We start from the raw sequence: 20,190 nt of genomic DNA, 5'->3' as shown, positions 1-20,190 counted from the left end.
TGTCATGGGCAAAAAAACCCGGCCCGGCCCGAACCCAAACTAAACCCGCCCAGAAAATACCTTAAACTATAAAACCCGAAAAAAACCCGGTACTATTAGGGTAACTCGCGAAAAACCCTAGAACTTTAGGGTTACCCACGGGTACCCGAAAAAACCTTTTTTTGAGTTTTGTGGTTTTTTAGTTAAAGTTTTATAGTTTTAACTTAAATTTATATGTATTGAATATTTAATTTTAATCATGTTTTGTATTAAATTTGATTAATTTTCAATTATCAAATTTATTTTCTGTATAAAGTAACAAATAAAATTTTCATCATTCATAATTTTCAATTTGCAAATTTATACTATATCCATAATGTAAGTAAATAAATAAGTTATAGAGAGTGCAAAATTTAATAGTGGGCATTGTATGTTTTGATTTATACATCTAATTTTTGATTTCAATCATTTAAATCCTTAAAAATTAGGGTAAAAGTCGTCCTTTCAATTATATATATATATTTTTTTAAACCCATAGGGTACCCGAAACCCTATAGGGTAAAACCCGAACGGGTAATTTATAAATCAAGACCCGCCCAAAATAAACCCGCGAATTTTGAAAACTGAATATACGGGTTTTGGTTTTTAAATTCCAACCGGGTTTAGGGTACCCTATGGGTAAAAACCCATTGTTAACATCCCTACTCACACCCAAAAGCTAGCTTTAGAATGGAGGATTGTCCAAACACATATATATTGCCCAAGGAAATTAATCCCACACGATGTGAGACATGGGACATGGGACATCTAATACATGCAAACTTTGGAAATTCTTAGAAGGCTAGTAAACCAAATACAACCAAATGAATTGTGCCACTTTCCACATAGTCACATAGACCCAATGGACCATCAATTTTCACCAAAATCTTGCTTATAGTTTAGTTTGTAACCATGTGATTTTGAAATACAACTATTACATCGGTCAGATAATTAGCCATACCAAAATTATGCACTGGCTATATATTTATACTTCTTTTTTGACATATGTACTTACACTTTATTTTTTGAGTATTTTACATAATATATAAAAATGAGAATATTAGAAAGAATGGAAAAGCGTGAGATTTACATAATTGGCTTAGGTTTTTAGATAAAATAGGTTTAGGCTTAGACTTAGATTTGATAATTTTTGAAGATATGTCACAGAACCAATCCACAGAATACGCAAGGGTGTTTGGGAAGTGTGAAAAGAAACAGGTTGTAATACGCGTGGATTGTTAATTGTATACAAGAGAAGGAAGACTTTTCAAGCGCAAGTTTAAGATTTGATTACGAAGAAGTTCCGGTATAATATTTTCAAATCAAAATGTTGATTGAATACCACCAAATACGTTTATTACAAAAATATTAAATAGGAAACTACAACAACAAACAAACAAACAAAAACACAAAAGTCTTTCGAAGAACATATGGCAAATTCAGTACAAATACAAACAAGACTTTGGACAACATAAGCTTCACAAATGCTTACTAGAGAGAGTACAAGAGATGAGAATCAAACAAGCAGTAACAGTGACTCAGAGTTTTCTTCGACCAAACGTTTCAGTGAAACCACTCATGATTATGTGAAGTGAATATATAACCGATCACCAAACCAAAGAATACGCCAGGTCCATAGGCTATTGCAGCAGCTACCCAGTTGAACATTGGTTCTTCCGACTCTGACAATTCCTCGTCTGCTTGTGATGCAGGATTCGGAATATGGGGTTCTACACAGATTTCTTCGAGACCGTAGAGTCCAGGGTTGTCCATAAATGAAGAACATTTCTGCCTCTGGAATTGTGTGCCCCTTGGCACTGGACCTTGGAGAAGGTTGTGGGAGAAGTTCATGTATGACAGAAACGAGAGCTTACCAAGATCTTGAGGGATTTGACCTGAAAGCTTATTACTCGAGAGGTCCAACGTCTCAAGATTAGTCAGATTAGCCAAAGATTGTGGGATACCGCTTGTGAATGCGTTGTTTGACAAGTTGAGAAGATGCAATTCCGTCAAGAAGCCAATAGATTCAGGGATTTTGCCATAAAATCTGTTTCCAGAAAAATCGATGCGCTAAAATCTTCTCGGATTCCCTCAAACCTGGTGTCTACTCCTTTATTCACCATTTCCATTGAATTACGATAAATCGTAGAATCATTCAAGGAATTTTTCATGTATCCATATCCTTCAGCTGACGTGGTTGTTTCATTCCAGTTGGAAAAATAGTGAGGTGGGAGAGTTCCAGTCAATTCGTTATGTGACACATCTATAACCCTTAAACTCTGAAACCCAATGGACATGTGGCGTTGATACAATGGCCCATAGATCTTGTTTGATCTGAGGATGAGAACATGTAATGACGGCAGAGATCCCAACCAAGATGGAAACTTATCTTTGATTCTATTGCTTTCCACATTCACCAACTGCAGAGTTTTGCAATTGATTAAAGACTTTGGAAATTTTCCCTCCAGCTGGTTGTGACTAACGTCTAACGATAGTAACTTGGTAGCATTTGCAAATACATCTGGAATAACTCCGCTGAAACTGTTGTTGCTCAACATCAAGACTTCAATAAAAACAGCAGAATTTCTCAAACATCGAGGAATCGATCCATTGAAGAGATTGTTAGACAAATCTAGGAAGTATAAGTCCCAATGAGGCTTGCATATCCGATGGGGAAATGGTCCTTGGAACGAATTTGAACTCAGATCCAAACTCGTAATCATTGTTTCTTTAGAAGAGTGCTCAAAACTTTCGAAAGAATTGTGAGAAAGATTCAAGCTACTCAATCCCCATACGAAACCTGGTACTTCACCTTTCAAGTTGTTCTTTGAAAGCTGTAAATCTGTGAGGTTGACTAACTTTGACATAGATTTAGGGATTGATCCAGTGAAATTGTTGTGGCTAAGATATAAGACGGCCAGGTTGAGAAACTCAGATATGGATTCCGGGATTAGGCCATTGAATTGTATAGGACCAGTGAATTGGTTTCCTCCCAAATCAACATATTTTACCGAAGGAATCGAGAACAAGGATGTAGGTAAAGGCCCAAAAAATGAGTTTTTACTAACATCGAAATACTCCAAGCTATGGAATCCACTCATATCTGATGGAAGCGTGGATTCCAAGTTATTATAGCTGAGGCTAAAAAGAAAAAGCTTGGTAAAATTGGCGGGTAAAATAGGAAACTTTCCACTTAAGCTGTTATTGTCAAGCCGTATGACCCTTAGCTTGTGTAGGTTTCCAATGGAAGCTGGGACTTCACCAACCAAATGATTAATCGAAAGATCGAGTTTTATAAGATGGGAAAGGTTTCCTAATGAAGAAGGAATCACTCCGGTGTGATGGTTATACTTAAGGCTAAGGTTTCTTAGATGGTTTAGATTGCCTATAACAGCTGGAATCTCACCTACCAGTTCATTATTAGAAAGGTTAATAAGGGTGAGAAGAGAAAGGTTTCCAATTGAAACTGGAATCTTACCTACCAATTTATTAAACGAAAGGTCAAAAATGGTGAGACGAGAAAGGTTTCCGATTGAAACTGGAATATTACCTACCAAATTGTTAAAAGAAAGGTCAACAAGGGTGAGACGAGAAAGGTTTTCTAGTGAAGAAGGGATAACTCCTTTGAGATCGCAGCAAGCAAGGCTTAGGTGGCGAAGATATTGAAGTCTAAAAAGGCTACTGTTAGTTTTCAAAGAGCCGTTGAGAGAGGTGTAAGTAAGGTCGAGTGATATCACCTGACCATATTTATCATCGCACGTGACACCCGCCCAATGACAGCAATCATTGCTCTTATTCCACTCACTTCCATCGGGATAAATAAAAATGTCATGGTTCAGAGCATTATCGTTCAGAACCTCATCAATCGAAAGCTCATCGCCCACTACCATCCCCATTGGAACCTGATCAGCATCACTCTCATATTCATCATTGGGAAACTCGTTTATGAATTCCAAAAGAGCATCCCTCTGGTCGTGGCGGCAAAAGTGGGGCCTAGGAGAAGCAAGGGTACTGTGGATTAGGAATGAGAAATAGATGGTAATAATAATAATACCAGAAAAACAATAACAATGACTTAGGATCATCATCATCTCTCTCTCTCTCTCTTCTTCTTTTTTTGAGTATTTGTAGTGAGTAATGGGTTTATGTTGTATGCTTCACTGGCTATCTTTAAGAAGAAGAAGAAGAAACCTCTTATTTGGTTGCGTCAACTAGTCAAATTTGGTGGACTTGTCTTCGTCAATGAACTGTGCCTCCCGTCTCAATATTTCCACATAAATTTCATAATAGATGATACCAATAACAAAGGTTTTGGTTCTTTCTAGGAAGAAGGATTGAATGAGAAACTCTCTCATTTCTAGTGGGTCTGTGTCTTGACAAGTCTAGCGATCAACATGTCGGATTTAGTTGACTTCTTTAGGTCTTCCCCTCCCTCTCATCAATGAATTGGACCATGCATAAACTCAATTCGACCCTCTCCACACTCTCTCTCAACGTCTTATTTAAGTTATTCTTTTTCATTTGATTTTAGCGTTGGCTATATGAATAATAAAAACGAAATCAAACAAACATATAATTGGAGTCTATTAGAACATGTGGCCAATGGTTCTAACTATAGCAGTCTCAGGTAATTTAAATTTTGTTAATCAGAGTCCCATGGGTTGTTGTTTTTTTTTTTTGATAACTCCCATGGGTTGTTGTTGATTTATAGGTGCCAGTGGTTTCTAGATAGAACTAGTTTTCCTTCTCACATACTTTTTATACGATCAATGGTTCCCCCTCAATTATTTTTAATTGTAATAAATGATGTTTGTTTGTTAGATTGTTATTTCTCAACCTGTCACTTTCTTACAAAACCGTGAACTTTCTTTAACGAAGGTATTTGATCAGTAGAGTGTCAACAGTGTTGTCTGACTAAACGCTTAGTTGTGGCAATCTGAAAATGAAATTTGCAGGATAGGAATGACTTTGAGTTGATAACGCTACCGGCTCTTGTTCCTGTTCTGAGGACTGCTTCTGGAGATACACTACTGTTGCTTGTAAAGCATGCAGAGCTTATTATTAACAAGGTAAGGTTGATCAATTTTTATGCATTACTGCGTTATGTTTTTCTTACCCTGCACATGTTTATTTCTGCTTAAGGTCTTCTCTGGTCAGACACATCTTTTGACATCTATTTCTGACTTGTCTTTTACCTATCGTAGTCTGGTTGAAAGCTTTCATATTGAAGTTCGTCTGGCTTCTCTTTGTTTCTGAATACCAGTTGTGTATATTCATATTATTGTTACAAATTTAGACATAGTTGCATTGACGCGAATGAACATGAATAATATATTTATTATACCAAATGCCTAATTCATCATCATGTTACATTTTATATGATGTATATGATGTAACATTTTATATGATGTATATGATGCAACAGATTAAAATAAAAAAAATTTGTATGATAAGAATAATATACGGTAATCATACAAATATGCATTAAATCAAAAATAAGGAGTGATTTTTTAAAAGTGTAACCATCAAAAAGAAAAAAAACTATGGATTTTTCGGTCCCGATAAATAAAGTACACTATATTATTAAAAGTAGAAACAAATATATGAATACATTTATTTGGATTGTTAGGTTCATTGGGAAAATATAATGTCAAATAGTAGTATAGGTAAATATTAGAAATTATTATGTTTTAATAATATTGATAAACTGTGGATATGATTTTTGTTGATTTTTTATAAAATTTCAATAATGTTATATGTGTTTTATGATACACATGTGTTGGAAAGATTTTATGTTTTGCTAAGTGGGCAAAATAGGATAATCTAAACTATCCATTAATAGTTATGTTTTGCTAATTCGACATGATATGAATATTATTATTGTACATACAAACTAAAAAGTATACTGAAAAATTGTTATTATAACTATATATTAATATTGTGTCAATATATATAATTTTAACAACATCATTTTATAAAATTGTTCTATTAATTTGGATTTGGATAAACATAAATATTAAATTAATATTAAATAGTATGTGTATCTATGCTTTCTTCGGCATATCTTTTACCAATGGTAAATAAAATTTAATTACTTTTGTGTTTGGATTTTCTATCTATTTTGGTACCAAAAAAACAACATATGTAATAGAAATTGGGTTTGTAAACCTCTTTGTTAGACTTCGTTTTTCCAAAATTAAAATAAAGAATTGGCCACTGCATGCTAAATGTAAACCCAACTCTTCACATGATCCATAAGTTCAAATAAGAATAAACGGGATGGGCATAGAGTGGCTGTAGATGCAGTTGCATAATTTTTATTTATTTTAAAAAGTAAGTCAATGGTAAAATAAGTAATATTCCAGGGAATAGTAAGGGTAAAAAATAGCAGTGATCTTGTTTTAATATTTTTTTTTGTTGTCATGATCTTGTTTTAATAATATTGATAAAATCATGGGTGCTAGAAAACCAATGAAAATTCTTCGAGTTGTATCACTGGGTACGTAGGGCCGTAGGGGGGAGACTGAGTATGTGTGAAGGAAAAAAGTGGTTGCTTAGTTTTGAAATCGCATCTTCCATTAGTCTCATCTCATGCAACCCCTTTTTTCTTTTACGATGGGAAATGTATAATAATATGGTATTCGAGTCCTATTAGTGACATCGAATGATTACAATTACTAATAAGATATTACTCTTTCATCACGCGTCTGCTTGACACCGTGGTAATCAGATCATATACCCCATCTATACTATACTAAAAGGGGGATATAAGCCATGGAGAGGGTGTCCACATAGGATAGAAAAATCAACCAATCAGAGAACCCGAAATTGCCATGTCATCTCATTTATTTTTCGTAAAAAACAAAAAAAACAATGCGAAGGTGAGAATCGAACCCGGGTTGGTATGATATATATATAGAACAGTTACCACTAAGCCATTGACACTTTCTTGGACACATATAAAGAACCACTAAGTATATAATCACAATCTTTTATGTACATTTACAATAATATGAATTCAACTTTCAAGACTCCGATACTTTGTTTTGTAAAAAAAAAAAAAGTAAGTGGCTAAGTTAATATATTCTTAGAAAGTGTGAGAACGTTGACAAATATGAAAAAGCATGGATTTTTGTTTTCGTGACAAAGTTAAGAATTTTGTAAAAGTAAGTTTAACATATAAATTTTCGTGACAAATATGAAAAAGCATAGATTTTTGTAAAATTTTGACAAAACAACTCAAAACATACTTCTCTAATGTCTTAATAAAATATTATTTAAGGGTGTAATAATTAAATATATTAATTCAATAAATTTTGTAATTTATAGACAAAACAATAACACAACAAATTTTGAAACATTTGTTTAACCTATCGATTTTTTTCATGAGAATCCAACTAAACAAGATAAAAAAAAATTAGATTTACAAATATTTAATTACCATTTTATTCAATTTTGATTAATTTCAAATTGTCATAATGTATCTTTTTGAAGTTACAAATATGAAAAAGCATAGATTTTTGTACAATTTGACAAAACAACTCAAAACATATTTTTCTAATGTCTTAATAAAATATTATTTAAGGATGCAATAATTAAATATATTAATTCAATAAATTTTATAATTTATAGACAAAACAATACCACAACAAATTTTGAAACATTTGTTTAACCAATCGATTTTTTTTTTCATGAGAATCCAACTAAACAATTAGATTTACAAATATTTAATTACCATTTTATTCAATTTTGATTCATTTCAAATTGTAATAATGTATCTTTTTGAAGTTACAAAAAAATAATGTTCTTTCTTTATTACACTAGCATTGTATATAGATTCTATATACACAAAATAAATATAATATAACAACATAAGCTTGCTTTCCCCGATTCATATGAAAACTTTTTAAGTTATCCACCAAAGCAAATTAATTAAATCAATGAAATTGTTAAAATACAGCAAATTAATATATAATTTTATTTTAAATTAAATTATTTAAAAAGTGTATTTTCGTTAAAACAAAATAATAAATAAGTAAAACTGATTTGATGGTAATTTTTATGATATATATATATATATATATATATATATATATATATATATCAATTCTGTGAAAGAAATAGAAGCTTAATATGGAAAAAAATCTTAAATACAAAAACCTCTAAAAATTAACAAAAAAAACTAATAAATTAAACTATGATATCACTTAAAAGCTTCTTAGACCATATTAATAAAATATTTAAGCGATAATTAGACAAATTTGATTTTTTTCCAGCAAAAAATTTATTATTAATTAGCATCAGTTATTTCAAGATGTTTAAGAAATGGTGGACAAAAAAATAAGATGGACATTAATGATATATGAACTATGAATAGTACTTTATGAAGCAGACTTAGATAACATATCTGCACATCCATTTCCAGTCCTTTTTGATGCTTAAATTCAATTTCTTCAGTTTAGTTATTCCACAAATAGATCGTATGAGATATTGTTTTGATATGTAGATTTGTTTTTTCAATGTTAAGAAGATTGATAACTGTAAAAATGTCTCTTTCGAATATGATATGTCTATAACTGAGTCCCCAACATGAGACAAGTTTGTTTAAAAAGTAAATAATTTTATTTTTCTTATATTATATAATCAATATATATTATTTACTGATAATAAAAATATAGTTATTCATCTATCACAAATATCTATGCAATATGTGAATCAAGTACAACAATCAAACAACATAATGATTTCCACAAAGAAAATTTAAAAAATATATTTATGTTATGAAGTCATATTTTATATTCTTTAAATAATGTAATACAATATTATACATTATTTTTTAGAATTGAGAAATACATATATCAGTTAGACAAATTAAGCGATAATTAGACAAATTTGATTTTTATTTTGTGAGTAAAAAGTTTATTATTAATTAGCATTACTTATTTCAAGATGTTTAAGAAATGATGGACAAAAAAATAGGATGGACATAAATGATATATGAACTATAAATAGTTTTTTGTAAAGCTGACTTAGATAACACATATGCACATCCATTTCCAGTCCTTTTTGATGCATAAATTCAATTTCTTCAGAGCAGTTATTCCACAAAGAGATCGTATGAGATATTGTTTTGATATTCAGATTTGTTTCTTGATTGTTAAGAACATTGATAAGTGTAAAAATGTTTCATTCGAATATGATATGTCTATAACCGAGTCCCCAACATGAGACAAGTTTGTTAAAAAGTAAATAATTCCATTTTTCTTATATTATATAATAAATATATATTATTTACTGATAATAAAAATATAGTTATTCATCTATCACAAATATCTATGCAAATATGTGAATTAAGTACAACAATCAAACAACATAATGATTTTCACAAAGAAAATATAAAAAATATATTTATATTATGTGGTCTTATTTTATATTCTTTAAATAATATAATACAATATTATACAATATTTTTTAGAATTGAGAAATACATATAATATCTTATCCGCGCGTAGCGCGGTTAAAAAATCTAGTAGTAATAATCATTGTAACAACATAGAGCAGACACCTTGTCCCCTTTTTATTCGCTTTTGTCATTACACAAACACTCCCAGGAAAAAAGCGGGAGGGTCGATGAATAACTTTAATTAACATGCATAAAAAGAGGAACTTAAGGTATCAATTTCGTCTCCATTACACTAAACATTCTTTTGATTAAGTCCCAAGACTCGGCGCCGTTATCTTGGCGCCATTCACGCTTCCTTCTTATCTTAATTTTGTCTCCTCCCTTTAAGCTCTAACCTAATTTAACTATAAACTACCTAACTATACCCTAAAAGCAACATATGAACATAATATCTCCCTAATATCCAAGTATCCTCATTTTTAACGGCACGGGAAATCAAACTTAACGATATGATTATTAAGACGTACGTAAACATCAAAATAAATACATTGATGTAATATTTTCCCAATAAGTAATGTGTCTAAAATACCTTTTATTTCATAAAATGAAGTAAGACTTCCATATATATATTTTCTGAAGTTGTTTTATTTTTCTAAACTGCTTGATATATCTGTTATAATTTCATGTTAGAAAAATAAGACAACTTCAGAAAATAGTATAAATTACCTAACTATACCCTAAAATCAACATATGAACATACACTGTGACTTCCATCTGTTTTTCTAAACTGCTTGATATATATGGTTTGAATTTTTGAGGAGAATCTTCTTTCCAAAGGAAAGTTGAATTATTATATGGTTTGGATTTCGCTTTTATATGATCCATATCGTCTAAAACCTCTTTAATAATTCAAAAAAAATATTTCAAGCAGATTAGGAATGCATTATATTTATATCACAAATCTCTCTAAATTTCACATCGTCTTATAAAACAATTCTACTTTTGAATTTGGCTTTTGACCATCACAGTTTACGTTTAGGCAGACGCAAAGTCGTAACGTGCGTTTATATTTCCGTCATTCATGTACCAGTTTTTAAACAAATACTACTACTTGCTTCTTCGGAAACAGGAGACCACTAACACATTCTTAAATCATACTGGTGGCAAACCTAGTTTTATTCCATTTTCTGTCATAAAATTCTCTGTTTTTCTTTTTCAACACTTTATGAAAAGATTCAACGGACATAAAAAGAGGAATTTAAATGGATAAAGAAAAGGTAATCAGTAGAGACAGTTAAAGAAAAAGGGGATTTGGTCGGATAAATTAAGCATTTAACCAGAAAAAGATTTAGATTGGAGAAATTAAGGTTAATTAAGGCCACTTTCTCCCAAAAAGCCGTATTCATCGCTTCCATCAGCGCCGGATCAAATCCCTCTCTCTCACACTTTCCCTGTATATAAATATGTGGACCTTCACATCATAGATTCGTACCTCAAAACTCATAAAGTACTCAACTTCTCCGTCTTTGGACAATGACTTCTCTCTTCTTCTTAGTTCTCCTTTTCTCGTCTCTTCTCACGAGAAATGTTGAAGCTAATCCAAATTACAGAGAAGCACTCTCCAAGTCATTGCTCTTCTTCCAAGGTCAGCGATCTGGTCGCCTCCCTAGAGACCAGCAAGTCTCCTGGAGGGCTAGCTCCGGCCTTTCTGATGGTTCAACCGCTCATGTACACCCTGAAACCGTTATACAAGTTACAGTTATGTCAGTAACAATTGATAACTAAGCTATGTGAATATTGCAGGTGGACTTAACTGGTGGGTATTACGACGCGGGAGACAACATCAAGTTCAATTTCCCAATGGCTTTTACCACCACGATGCTTTCATGGAGCACGCTTGAGTACGGTAAGCGGATGGGTCCTGAGCTCAAAAACGCACGTGAGAACATCCGTTGGGGAACTGACTATCTCCTGAAATGTGCTAGAGCCACTCCGGGGAAGCTTTATGTTGGGGTAGGAGATCCTAACGTTGATCACAAATGCTGGGAACGTCCTGAAGACATGGACACGCCTCGTACAGTCTACTCTGTTTCCTCTTCCAACCCTGGCTCTGACGTAGCTGCTGAAACCGCAGCAGCTCTGGCCGCAGCTTCTATGGTTTTCAGGAAAGCTGATCCTAAGTACTCGCGCTTGCTGCTGGCGACAGCAAAGAACGTAATGCAGTTTGCTATTCAGTACAGAGGCGCTTACAGTGATTCCCTTTCTTCATCAGTCTGTCCTTTCTACTGCTCTTACTCTGGTTACAAGGTCTGCTTCTCTTATCCCCTGAAACTCCTTTACTTGCTACATTGGATCCTCAATACTAAAATGTGAATTTATGATAACAGGACGAGCTGATGTGGGGTGCTGCGTGGCTACTGAGAGCAACCAACAACCCGTATTACGAAAACTTAATAAAATCTCTAGGAGGTGGAGATCAGCCTGACATCTTCAGCTGGGACAACAAATACGCTGGCGCCTATGTTCTTCTCTCACGGGTGCGTCTAACTATTACAATTCTCACTATTAGACTCATCAACTCACAACAAAGCTTGTTACTTTTTTTAACAGAGAGCATTACTTAACAAAGACAGCAACTTTGAACAATACAAACAATCAGCTGAGAATTTCATGTGCAAGATCCTCCCAAACTCTCCCTCTTCCTCTACCCAATACACTCAAGGTAAAGCAAAGCTAAGTCACAATCACTAATCCTAATCAATCTAACTCTCTAAAACGTTATCATCAGGAGGACTAATGTACAAGCTACCACAGAGCAATCTCCAATACGTAACAGCCATCACATTCCTCCTCACAACCTACGCCAAATACATGAAAGCCACGCGTCACACCTTCGACTGCGGAAGCTCCGTCATCGTCCCCAACGCACTGTTAAGCGTATCGAAGCAGCAAGTGGACTACATACTCGGAGAGAATCCGATCAAGATGTCGTACATGGTCGGATTCGGGCAAAGCTTCCCGAAGAGGATCCACCACAGAGCGTCGTCTCTCCCTTCGCACGCGCTTCTCTCGAAACCTTTGGGATGCAACGGAGGGTTTCAATCGTTCTACAGTCAGAACCCTAACCCTAATGTTCTCACGGGAGCGATCGTGGGAGGGCCGAATCAGAGCGACGGGTATCCGGATCAGAGGGATGATTATAGTCACTCCGAGCCGGCGACTTACATCAACGCGGCGTTCGTTGGGCCGTTGGCGTACTTCGCCTCCGGTAGATCGGCTTGAAATCGGATCTGCCACGTCATTTCTCCGGTGTGTGTAGTTCCTTTTGTTTTATAGTTAGATCCGTTGGCACAAGCCTAACGTGAAACTCAAGTAAGGGACACGTAATTTAAAATGTACAACTCTTAATGGGCTAAGACCCAAATATGATATATTAATGGGCCAGGAAGAAATTCTACTCGTGGTCTTGTGATTATTGGTTTGGAGCATATTTATATTTATATACATTAAATCTAAGCGTCAATAGCTAATGCCTCTAAATTAGCACGACGTGTAGCTTAGCTGCATGAAATTAGTATTGACTTCTACATTATTGAAATTAGTTTTGGGGTTTTTTTCGTTTTGAAAAAGACTGATGTTTTGAAAAAGACTTCATTTTTTAAATATCTATGTAATATTAGAACCCGAAAAGATAAAATTTATAGAAATACTAGTGTGACTGTGTGAGGTCGGCCAAGGCGAGGTCGACGCAGAGTAACCCGCCAGGTGTCGTAAAAGAAGGGAACAATCCAAGCTGGCTCTGTTAATGCCACGTAGTTACTCAATCATTAGTCAGCCTCATGGGGCCCATCTCCGTGATTCCGACCGTCATTCTCCTTCTCTACCGTTTTCAATAGTTTTCTATTCATTTCAAAATTTAGTGGACCAAGCATTTTATACTATTTTTATTGGTTATGTACAGTGTAGCAATAACAGTGTTTTTGAAAGTAAATCGTAAATCCTTTCTTGCTGATTTGAATCTGGAAGACACACGATTTTTTTTAAAGAACAATTTCTTTTATGTAAACCAACACACACAAATTTGCATAAGATCGATTAAAAAGAATTATTGAAAATTTGTATGTAATACTTAACACACAAACGAAATGACATTTCAACACCGACATCGTTGCATTTGAACCACACGTTGAGATGCCATATTCATAAAGATTTCTTTTTTGCGACCAGAAAAGAAAGCAAAAAATAGTGAATAACCTAAACCATATTCAAACTACATATATAGACAACAACAAAAAATGACTTAGACATAGTAAGCCCTTTTTCAAAAAAAAAAAGAAGACTTAGACACGGTTTAAAACTTTAACCTACATTCTTAATTCCCTATGATAATAGTAATTTGAGTAAAATGGTCTAGCTTAATAGAGTTTTTGCAAAGCACATGATTGCTTTTCTTGGTAAGGAAGAAAGTGAAGTGAACCGGAATATTGGATATAGTAACTTGGTTTATCGGGGTGTATAGTTCGATAGTAATGAAAATCAAGGCCAATAGTATACGTTTAATTCGAAGCTAGGTTAGATCCAAGAACAGTCATTTCAAGCAATGAAAATCAAATATTCAAACATTCATGCATGGGGATCTATACAAAAAAATTTTGAAAAATATCCAGCGGAGAAAGCGTACAGATAAAGACGTTTTTTAAATGATATTTAAAAAAAAAAACTGTATACAGCTAAGCACATCATTTTGATTAGAAGGCAACTATATTAAGGAAAACCTTAAAGTAAAGAAATAAATCAAGATTCAAAAAAAAAAAAACTGTGGACCGCTAACAATCATCTTATATACATTGTTCCTAAATTCTTTTCTATATATAAAACCTATCTCTAAATCTCTCTTCTGTTCTGTCCATTGTCTTCGCGGATCAGAGTGCTTGTCGACTCTACAGTTTCAAAATCTTTTGTTTGACTCTTCTCCTTTCCTTTTTACACCACAACGGCTTTTAAAACATAGTGGCAGAGACTGAGGTGCTTTGCAGAGACGAGGTAGATCGCCGGATTCTCATCGGAGACGGCCGCGTTGAAAAGGCTTTTTTTTCTACGATTCTCTCTATTTTATTTACTCCACAACTATTTTCCGCTCAATTGGATCTTGAAATTGCCTTTTCTCTTGTTATGGGTCGTTCTCTTCATTCTTCTCTGTTCGATTTAGCTTCTTGAAACCATAAGGCTCTGTATTCCTTTGTGTGTCTGATACGTATCTTTGATGACAGGTGTCTGCACTGGCCATCTAGTGTTTGTTTGGTGATCTGATTCTTGACTGGATGTGAAATGCAAAGATCACGGAAAGCTCTTCTGATTAGAAGAAGAAGAGCTTCTGAGAGTGCTTCTAATGGAAGGAACCGCCTCTACAAAGTTTCTTTGTCTCTCGTTTTCCTCATTTGGGGGCTTCTCTTGCTCTCCACGTTGTGGATCAGCCATGGAAATGGTGAGAAAGGTAACCTTTAAGCTCCTAATTTGGCTAACATCTGCTTTTCAGAGAACGTACAATCATGAATATGTGTATTAAAATCTTACTCGTGGGTATTTGCAGGTGATCCACAGGATGCTAGTGCAAATGAGACAGCTGGACATGTTGATGCACCATCACTAGACTCTACTTTAGTTCATTCTACTCTTGATTTAGCTTCAGCCGAAAGAATCGAAGACGTACACATTATATCAAAGCAAGTAGACGTCAATAACACAGTTGCAGCAAATGTTACAGAAGGCAAAGACAGTGACTTTGTGAAGCAAAGTGAGATGACTAATAATGATTCAGGTCTAGTGAATGCTTCAAAGCTTGATCATCTCTCTCGTGCTGTTCCCTTTGGCCTTGATGAGTTCAAGAGCAGACCGTCCAACTCCACAGACAAATCTTTGTCTAGCCAAGTCAGCGGCGTGACTCACAGGATGGAGCCTGGTGGGAAAGAGTACAACTACGCAGCAGCTTCAAAAGGAGCTAAGGTATTGTCTTGTAACAAGGAAGCAAAAGGAGCTACAAGCATCATAAGCCGGGACAAAGACAAGTACCTACGGAACCCGTGTTCAACTGAAGAGAAGTTCGTTGTCTTAGAACTTTCAGAAGAAACGTTGGTGAACACAATCAAGATTGCAAATTTCGAGCATTACTCTTCTAATCTCAAGGACTTTGAGATTCTTGGAACCTTGGTTTATCCTACTGATGCATGGGTTCATCTGGGGAACTTCACAGCTTTAAACATGAAGAACGAGCAGAACTTTACACTCGGTGATCCACAGTGGGTGAGATATCTAAAGCTAAGTTTCCTAAGCCATTACGGTTCAGAGTTTTATTGCACCTTGAGTTTACTAGAAGTTTATGGAGTGGACGCTGTGGAACGAATGCTAGAGGATTTGATATCTATCCAAGACAAAAACATAGCGAGACCTCAAGAAGAACAAAAAGAGAAGAAGGAGAGCGATGACGACATGAGTAAACAAAAGGAGAAGGAAGAAGAAACCTCACCAGAGAGTGCGGTTGAAGTATCGAATGAGAAAAAAAAGCTGCCAGATCTGGTGGAAGAGATAAAACATCATCAACCAGGGAGCAGGATGCCAGGGGACACGGTGTTGAAGATACTGATGCAGAAGATAAGGTCGCTGGACTTGAGCTTGTCAGTGCTGGAGAGTTACTTGGAGGAAATGAGTTCTAGATACGGGAAGATATTCAAGGAGATGGATCAGGAGGCGAGCAAGAGAGAGGAGGAGGTGGCGAAGATGTGGCTAGAGGTAGATAGAATGAAGGAGGGTGAAGAGAAGATTAAGGAGGAAGCAATGGAGATGAGAGAGTGGCGAAGTAGAGTAGAGATAGAGATTGAGAACAGTGAGAAGGAGAAGGAGAAAGTGAAGGAGAGGTTGGAGCTAGTGTTGGAAAGAATGGAGTGGATGGAGAAGAAAGGCGTGGCTGTGTTCACCATCTGTGTTGGGTTTGGGGCTATCGCGGTTGTAGCTGTGCTTCTTGGTAAGGGTATCGGTCGAGCAGAGATGACTGGTAGCTTGGCTTGGCTGATGTTGTTGATAAGCTCTACATTCCTTATGTTTGTCTTGTCTCTTTGAGCTTTTCAGTTTTGTTCTAGTTTTTATTGTAGAGGAGGTAGTTGCGTCTTTTCTTATACCGAATAAAATATTCATCTTCAGATGATGATTAGTTTTGTTGTGCTCAAATTTCCAGTTCAATTGGTTTTTGCTAGTTACTATGGTTCTCTTATGCCAATTCGTATGATAAATTTTGGAGGTTGATTGTTTATAGATTTTGAAATAGTTTTTGGATTTTGTTTCTGAAAAAAACAATTTTTAGACAATCAAGTTGTTAAACAAATTTTGGAGGTTTGACTATTTGCATCTATCTTTGGTGTTTATTGATCCTAGAAGAATTTTTTTTTTTGGCAGACAATATAAAACATTCAAAACTGTAAACAGTCAAAACCAAAACACTAGTTTAAGACAAAGTCCACAGAATTAAAAACTTTAAAAAGATTAAATATCCGAAGATGTATATAATGTAAAGATCAACCCAAAACATTCAACAGTGAAAAATCCTTTTCGGTGGTTTATACCTACTAATGTCTGTTTTTCCTTTTTCGTTCTCGTGTCATTACTCCACCCTGTTGGATTTGAACCAAGCTTGGAACATAATTGTAAATAACTGGACCCGAACTATTTGTTCCTACGGGTATTTTCATGAACCGATTGTCCTCTCCAACAATGTATACCATACCCATATCCCTCTTATTAAAATATTCCACATCGCATAACACGGCCGCTTTCTTCTCCTCGTCGATAAAGAAAGTTATGTCAGTTGAAAGATCTATTTGAGGATTATTCTCATCTAGTTCCAGTGATAAAAATTTGCTCCACGACACAAGTCTGGCCTGATCAATCTTATCATGTGTCGTCATCCATATCTCAATCTTTGTTGGATGAGAATAGCTGCTATACAATACCGCCAGTCGTTCTTCTCTAACAACTGAGAGAGTTGTAGGAACAAAATCACCGTCGTCACTCGAAAAACTAATAGATAAACACGTATACTTCTCTGTTGAAAAATCGAAACTAAGTAAGAAATCTTCTTCATCATTTTTATTGGCAACCCAATAAATATTCCCCTTCAAAGACACTGCCTTTGATAGTAATTTTCTGCAGCTATTGGGAAACACGTCATTAAGATCCTTCCAAGAATGAGACTCAAAATCATAGATTCCACAGTCAACATCTTGAGGTTGTGCGGCATAAAAATCCCAGCTGCTTCTCAAGATTTTATAGGTTTGGCAAGACTTGTTATTTTCGTATCCAAGAGCAAACTCCGTGTGATCCTTGTAACGACCACAGAATGGGATCCACCTGATTTGGCCAGTACAAGGGTTCCAAACCACGAGTCTTACGCCCCATGTTATGCATAACAATAACCCGTCGCAGTGAAAGATATTATATATGTTGAACTGTTTCGGACTGTGGAACTTTTTGAGGTTAAGCAACGTTTGTGGATCAACAAAGTTGTCGTGAATCCCATCGAGATTTACATTCATTGAATAAACCTTCCGTGAATTACCCGACATGAGAACCATACACTGTTTTGCTGCTTTATCCAAGTGCTTCTTGATGAACTCGTGATCTTTGAATAGAGCGTTCCATCGCTTGCAAGTAAAACTTAATCGTCCCAGAGATGTAGCGGGAACTCTAGAGAGTATCTCAAGTACCAAATCCCATGGAAGATCGAGCAATCTCAATGCCTCTCTTGTCATCATCACCCAGTGAATTAGAAGAAGGCGCGAGGTGGCTACGAGACGGTTACGAAACTTTAGATGCTTATAGGTTTTTTTACCTTTTACAATCTTTAGGTATTATGTAATTATGTATTAGAATTAGAATCTCTACTAATAAAAGGGAGCTTTTGAGGCTCCATAGGGCGTCCACATCAGCGGAAAAAATTTCTCCCGAAAGATGACACGTGGCATAAAATATAGTTTTACATTTTAATATTACTAATTTTCGAAAATTGTAAAAAATATGTAAACATACAACATAAAAAAATGGAAAAACTACATTAAACATATCTCTACTAATAAAAGGGAGCTTTTGAGGCTCCATAGAGCGTCCACATCAGTGGAAAAAATTTCTCCCGAAAGATGACACGTGGCATAAAATATAGTTTTACATTTTAATATTACTTACTTTCGAAATCCTTACTAATAAAAGTGACCTTTTGAGGCTCCATAGAGGGTCCACATCAGCAAAAAAAACTTCTTCCGAAAGATGACACGTGATATAAAATATAGTTTTACATTTTAATATTACTAATTTTCGAAAATTATAAATAATATGTAAACATACAGCATAAAAAATGGAAAAACTACATTAAACATATGTAAGATTATCATTTTTCACTTGAAAAAAGACGGCTTATCTCCATAATGTAACATTACCGTCTTATAAAAAAACAAAAAACATTATATATAATTTGGAAAATAATAAATATATGTAAACATACAACATAAAAAATAGAAATACTACATTAAACATATGTACGATTACCATTTTACATTTTTATTTTTTTAAAAATAATATGTAAACATACAACATAAAAAATGGAAAAACTACATCAAACATATGTAAGATTACTATTTTTCACTAAAAAAAAGACGTCTTATCTCCATAATGTAACATTACTATTTTGTAAAAAAAACATTATATATAATTTTGAAAATAATAAATAATATGTAAACATACAACATAAAATATGAAAATACTATATTAAACATATGTAAGATTACCATTTTACACTAGAAAAAACGGCTTATCTCCATAATGTAACATTATCATTTTATAAAAAAATAAAAAAACATAAATATAACTATTTGACTATTTGTCCAAGTTCTTCTATTAAATATTACCGTTTTACATTAAAATGAAAAAATACATTGAGACTTAAAATATAAAATATAAAATATAGATATTAAATAAATATAAAGTATAAGAAAGAGAAATAATAAATATATAGAAAAATAAATAATAATTAAATATTATAAATATATTAATATACGAATTATATATACAATAATAAGTAAATGCACAATTTAAAAAAAATGGAAAGAGTACATTAAATATTAAACATCTATCTTAAAATGTAAAATATAGATATTAAGAAAATAGAAAGTATAAGAAAAATAAATACACAACTTAAAAACAATGGAAAAAGTATATTAAGATTTAAACATCTATCTTAAAATATAAAATATAGATATTACGCAAATAGAAAGTTCAAAAAAAGGAAATACACAATTTGAAAAAAAATGGAAAAATTACATTAGTATTTAAACATCTATCTTAAAATGTAAATCTATCTTAAATTATAAAATTATTAGTAAATAGAAAATATAAGAAATATAAATACACAATAAAAAAATATTAAGTAAATATATAATATAAGTAAATCCCCAATTTAAAAAATGGAACATTACATTAAGATTTAAAAATATATCTTAAAATTTAAAATACAGATATTACGTAAATAGAAAGTATAACAAATGGAAATATACAATTTAAAAAAATGGAAAACATACATTAAGATTTAAACATCTATCTTAAAATGTAAAATAGAGACATTAAGTAAATAAAAAATACAAGAAATGGAAATACATAAACATGAAAATAAATAATAAGTGAATAATGTAAATATATAATATATGAATTATATATATAATAATAAGTAAATA

General features: G+C 33.6%; 3 protein-coding genes and 1 pseudogene across 10 annotated transcripts; 2 read left to right on the top strand and 2 right to left on the bottom strand.

The window, feature by feature from the left end:
* Positions 1 to 1,330: 1,330 nt before the first annotated feature.
* Positions 1,331 to 4,425, bottom strand: LOC106354145 (annotated as a pseudogene).
* Positions 4,426 to 4,477: 52 nt separating this feature from the next.
* Positions 4,478 to 12,896, top strand: LOC106354143 (endoglucanase 9). Of its 3 annotated transcripts, XM_048736166.1 has the most exons (7): positions 4,478 to 4,645; positions 4,974 to 5,087; positions 11,032 to 11,149; positions 11,225 to 11,728; positions 11,809 to 11,958; positions 12,032 to 12,143; positions 12,210 to 12,896. In XM_048736166.1, exons 2-7 carry the CDS (start codon positions 5,065 to 5,067, stop codon positions 12,701 to 12,703), a joined length of 1,401 nt encoding a protein of 466 aa, XP_048592123.1. In that variant the 5' UTR covers positions 4,478 to 4,645; positions 4,974 to 5,064; the 3' UTR covers positions 12,704 to 12,896. The 3 variants fall into 3 exon arrangements, with proteins under 3 accessions (XP_048592123.1, XP_048592124.1, XP_013649470.1); XM_048736167.1 differs by lacking the exon at positions 4,478 to 4,645 and having other exon boundaries at positions 10,977 to 11,149; XM_013794016.3 differs by lacking the exons at positions 4,478 to 4,645; positions 4,974 to 5,087 and having other exon boundaries at positions 10,919 to 11,149.
* Positions 12,897 to 14,208: 1,312 nt separating this feature from the next.
* BNAA07G29290D (SUN domain-containing protein 4) lies at positions 14,209 to 16,671 on the top strand. Of its 6 annotated transcripts, none has more exons than XM_048736163.1 (3): positions 14,209 to 14,464; positions 14,692 to 14,906; positions 15,012 to 16,671. In XM_048736163.1, the coding sequence occupies exons 2-3, from the start codon at positions 14,750 to 14,752 to the stop codon at positions 16,532 to 16,534; spliced, it is 1,680 nt and encodes a 559-aa protein (XP_048592120.1). In that variant the 5' UTR covers positions 14,209 to 14,464; positions 14,692 to 14,749; the 3' UTR covers positions 16,535 to 16,671. The 6 variants fall into 6 exon arrangements, with proteins under 6 accessions (XP_048592120.1, XP_013649467.1, XP_048592121.1 ...); XM_013794013.3 differs by having other exon boundaries at positions 14,692 to 14,915; XM_048736164.1 differs by having other exon boundaries at positions 14,234 to 14,506.
* Positions 16,672 to 16,865: 194 nt separating this feature from the next.
* LOC106357456 (putative F-box protein At3g17500) lies at positions 16,866 to 18,399 on the bottom strand. The gene has a single exon (XM_013797123.3). The coding sequence runs from the start codon at positions 18,220 to 18,222 to the stop codon at positions 17,038 to 17,040; it is 1,185 nt and encodes a 394-aa protein (XP_013652577.1). The 5' UTR covers positions 18,223 to 18,399; the 3' UTR covers positions 16,866 to 17,037.
* Between the last annotated feature and the right edge of the window lie 1,791 nt (positions 18,400 to 20,190).

This window comes from Brassica napus, chromosome A7, assembly GCF_020379485.1.
Source record: "Brassica napus cultivar Da-Ae chromosome A7, Da-Ae, whole genome shotgun sequence".
Classification (NCBI taxonomy): domain Eukaryota; kingdom Viridiplantae; phylum Streptophyta; class Magnoliopsida; order Brassicales; family Brassicaceae; genus Brassica; species Brassica napus.
Note: the sequence above shows the minus strand (reverse complement) of the source record. Positions and strands in the feature narration are given on the sequence as shown.

Coding starts and splice junctions, on each gene's coding strand:
- BNAA07G29290D (XM_013794013.3), top strand. CDS start 14,750: ATGCAAAGATCACGGAAAGCTCTTCTGATTAGAAGAAGAAGAGCTTCT. Junction 14,916..15,011: donor CCATGGAAATGGTGAGAAAG/GTAACCTTTAAG, acceptor GGGTATTTGCAG/GTGATCCACAGGATGCTAGT.
- LOC106354143 (XM_013794016.3), top strand. CDS start 10,955: ATGACTTCTCTCTTCTTCTTAGTTCTCCTTTTCTCGTCTCTTCTCACG. Junction 11,959..12,031: donor CCTATGTTCTTCTCTCACGG/GTGCGTCTAACT, acceptor TTTTTTTAACAG/AGAGCATTACTTAACAAAGA. Junction 12,144..12,209: donor CTCTACCCAATACACTCAAG/GTAAAGCAAAGC, acceptor CGTTATCATCAG/GAGGACTAATGTACAAGCTA.
- LOC106357456 (XM_013797123.3), bottom strand. CDS start 18,222: ATGATGACAAGAGAGGCATTGAGATTGCTCGATCTTCCATGGGATTTG.